The sequence below is a fragment of the Hibiscus syriacus genome, unplaced genomic scaffold (assembly GCF_006381635.1).
Source record: "Hibiscus syriacus cultivar Baekdansim isolate YM2019G1 unplaced genomic scaffold, ASM638163v2 tig00000773_pilon, whole genome shotgun sequence".
In the NCBI taxonomy this organism is placed as follows: domain Eukaryota; kingdom Viridiplantae; phylum Streptophyta; class Magnoliopsida; order Malvales; family Malvaceae; genus Hibiscus; species Hibiscus syriacus.
This window is the reverse complement of record NW_024061823.1, coordinates 493,868-498,012: the sequence shown is the minus strand read 5'-3', so window position 1 is coordinate 498,012 and position 4,145 is coordinate 493,868. Positions and strand designations below refer to the sequence as shown.

At 30.0% G+C, this 4,145-nt stretch overlaps 1 protein-coding gene across 1 annotated transcript; it reads left to right on the top strand.

Annotated features, from left to right (window-relative positions):
- The first annotated feature begins 2,872 nt into the window (after positions 1-2,872).
- Positions 2,873-3,814, top strand: LOC120217338 (CTD nuclear envelope phosphatase 1-like). Its single transcript, XM_039214485.1, has one exon. It carries the CDS (start codon positions 2,873-2,875, stop codon positions 3,812-3,814), a length of 942 nt encoding a protein of 313 aa, XP_039070416.1.
- Positions 3,815-4,145: the final 331 nt, after the last annotated feature.

Below are 4,145 nucleotides of genomic sequence, written 5' to 3'. Positions count from 1 at the left end.
TTATATTTCATGGATGAATTTCTTTATGAAAATGGTCATTTTTAATTAAGAATTTAAGGAAAAAAATTGGGTTAGCCACTATGGTGGTTTCGTGTGGTATTCTAATCGGTCGATTGTGTGTTGTACTGGTTTAGGGTGTTAGAGACAAATTAGTAGTGACTATTAGTAATTTTGTCACAAATATTAGGCTCTTGTGACAAAATTTGTGTACGACACTAATACTAAAAATAATTGTGATGTATTTTTATTTCGTCACTATTATAGTAATAATTGGGACGATTAAATTTCTTCACTTATCACTATAATTATATAATAGTGATACAAATTTCACTTTCACTAAAACTTTGACACTATTAAAATATACAAATTGGCGTCAATTGTTTTCTTAACGAAAAATGATATGATAGTGACACCATATAAAATGGTTATTATCATTTGCTATTTGTTATGCCAATAAAGTTTCTTATCACTTAAAATTTTACTTTTTGTTATAATAAATTTTGACACAAATATTTTTATTTATTTTTATAATCATTATAATAATAGCAATTAAAAATTGTAGTTACCATAAACTAGGTTGCCAAAATAAAAATAATTTTTAGTCTCTATACTATGTGAAATTATGATTTTACTCATTATACTCTAACTTGATCTATTTTAGTCCATATACTTTTTAAAACTTTAAATTTTATTCATAATTCAAAAAGTACAATGACAATACGATGAGTTTACCATATTAGTATGACAAGTAATTATTATATAAAAAATCATTCTATTGTTAATTTGAATTTAATAAAATTAATTTATATAATTTTTTAAAATATAATAGTAAATATTTTAGGTTTAAATCTTAATATTTATATATTTATATTTTAAAATTAATTTAATTATCTTTTATATTTTTCCTATAAGCGTACTATTGCAAGAGAAATCATAAAATTACTTAAATAATAATAATATAATTTTGTAATAAATTTATTTAATTTTAATCACAATTTAACCTAAATTTTATTTTGTAAAAAAATAAAAATTTCTTACTTAGCCTAATGGTTAGGCAGTGCACTCTTCCATAAAGATCTCAAGTTTGATCCTTCTAGAAGTCATTCACTGTATTAATTTATAAAATAAATAAATTTTTTTAAGGAGTCAACAACCATCGTTAACGAATAAATATATGATGTAAGAGATTATAATGGCGTAACTTTTGAGCACCTACAACTATTAAAAAAAAGTGATCCCTAAATAATTAAGATTATTACAACTAAAAATCTAAAATTATTATGATTTATTTTATATTTAATGTAAATATATAATTTTCATAAAATATTTGTAATTAATATAATAGTGACAGATATATTAATGACATCTTCAAAATAATTACTGTAAATTTTATTGATTAAATTTGATACTTTTAGTGACTACTTTTAACGTCACTAAAAGTGCATCTTCTTATAGTGTGTTGAGCTAAATAAGTCATAACATCATACAGGGACGAAACTACCCTTTGTACCGTGGTCCACTGCCCCCATGTTTCTATTACTAAAATATGTGTAAAAATATTAGATTAGGACTCTAAATTTTAGTTTAGTTCAATTCTGTTCTCATTTTCTGTGGTTAATTATATTTTATCCCCTTATTATTTATGATTAATTATACTTTACCCTCATTGAGTTGGAATCCTGACTCCGTACCTGACATCGTATCATCATGAACATACAGGTAACATAGATCATGCCTCAAGCAATTAAATACATTATAAAATTATAGTATACCATAATATGATATGAGGCCCAAAAAAAGAGAAATCAAATCATTGTACAAGATCATTGAATGATATATTTAAATCCATGAGTTCATTGTGCAACACGTTTTCTTATATCCATTCAAGCATCCCTATAAATCTTCTTATATAACATGAACACTCGAAGGTGCATGTGGCAATAGTATAGCCCCTGAAATAGTCCATTAAGGGCTCCAAATTCCATTATTTATTTATCCATTTTGCTATATACTAGCAAATTGGTTGATCACCATTCACCAACTTTCATGTTGGTGAAATAGTCTTATTGTAAAAGATTATGAGTTTTTTCTTCATTGGTTGATCACCAACATTCATTGAAGGGGGTTAATTAACTTAAAATTTAAAACTTTAATTAATATATCAAGAAAAGGACAAATGTAATATTTATCTACTTTTAAAACTTTTAAAAATGTTTTAAGGAGCACAAACCAACTTACTTCGGTTGATAAAGAAATTGTTGTTGTTCTTAAAGATCACGAGTTCGAGCACCAACGGTTGTAGCAGAGTAATTGAGCGTTCACTATCAAATAGTTGAGAGTGTTTAGAATATACTACTTTATAATCACCTTAGTTTAAACATGCTAGGAATTGTGAAATTCTTATTGCACAAAAGTAGGAAGTATGAAATTATTTATTTAAACAAACTAAAAATTTATATACATAAACATTTACCTGTTTTGTTAAGGCATAGAAAACTAATCCTTTGCTGCCATGCATTATTATTCAACTCCTGCACTATTGTTTCCAGTATGGTGACAACCTTAACAAATAGAACTGCCTTGTGTTCAGGACGTTAGTATTATTATTAGTATTATGGTTGATTTTTTTTACTCTAAAAATGGAATATTTAAAGAATGTGGTGTAAGAAAATAAATTTAAATATTAAATAATTGCCTAAATTCGTTGGAAATCCAGCCTTTAACCTACGACGCAACTCGGATCACTGTTGTACCGAACATTGCTTCAAAAGCTTCGTCTCTCGTTCCCCTCGAATCTCAACTCATACATTCTAAAATCATGGATTGTTTTTTTGTGTGTTTGTGTTTTTGTATTTAATACCGAGAGCAGGAGATGACACTGAAGATGTTAAAAAAGGTGCAACCAAAGTCCGTCGTGATCGGCGGCAAGTACGACCACCGTATTCATTATCGTAAGAGTTCATCTATATTAAAAGCCAAATATTTCTCCGTCATTTCCTCCATGAGGAAGTACATCCAAAAATGCCACCGTCGCCTGGTCGAGTTTTTCTCCAAAATCGAAGGAGCAAGTCGCCGTGGCCAAGGCTTCTTAATCCTTCAAGCGGAAGAAGCCGGCGGTTTCGGCTTCAAGAGCAGTAACAGTCCTAGACTGCAACTCGAATTCGAGGCCGATTCCGATTTGACGTCACTTCTTGTATTGAGAAAATACAACAGGAACCGGTTGCCTCCATTAGCTCCCGACAAATTGAAGACCATCGTTCTCGATTTGGACGAGACCCTGGTTCATTCAAGACCAGACCCGCCACCAAAAACGTATGATTTTGTGATTAAACCAAGCATTTACGGTCTAGAAATGAGCTTCTACGTTTCGAAAAGACCCGGTGTCAATGAATTCCTGGAAGCAATCAGTAAGAAATACGAGGTGGTGGTGTTCACCGCCGGGCTCGAGCCATACGCGTCATCGTTGCTCGATGTTTTAGACCCCAAGGGCCTGCTATCTCACCATTTATACAGAGATTCATGCAAGCAGATATGCAAAGGAAGATACGTTAAGGACTTGTCAACGCTAGGCATAGACCTTGAAAAAGTAGTGATTGTTGACGATAACCCTAAATCATATTCTTTGCAACCCGCAAATGGCATCCCCATAAAACGATTTGAAGGTGACATGGAAGACAGGGAATTGGAGAAGCTGAGGATGTTTTTCGAAACACATTGCGATGGTTTTAAGGACATGAGAGATGCAGTTATGCAGTATTGTGGTGGTCATACAATGTTGACGCAAACTCAGAGATCATCAATAACCTTACAATAAAGCATATATATATATATATATATATGAGCTTTTTTTTGTTTTTGTTTTCCAAGCTTTGCAGAAAAAAATTGCAGATTGTTTTTTCCTCTGCAATAGTCAAAAACTGTGAAGAATAACTCCATGTGCACAATTTCCCCCTATTTTTAATGATGAAATGACATGGATTCTTTTTGTTTCTATTAAAAAGTTTTTTTTATTACTATGAGATGAATATAAGATAATATTCGCTTTAAAACTCTCAACTATTTGACATGAAATGTTTAAACGTATATATATATATATATACACACACGATGTTTGAATTTAAAATATAAAATAATAATAATAATTA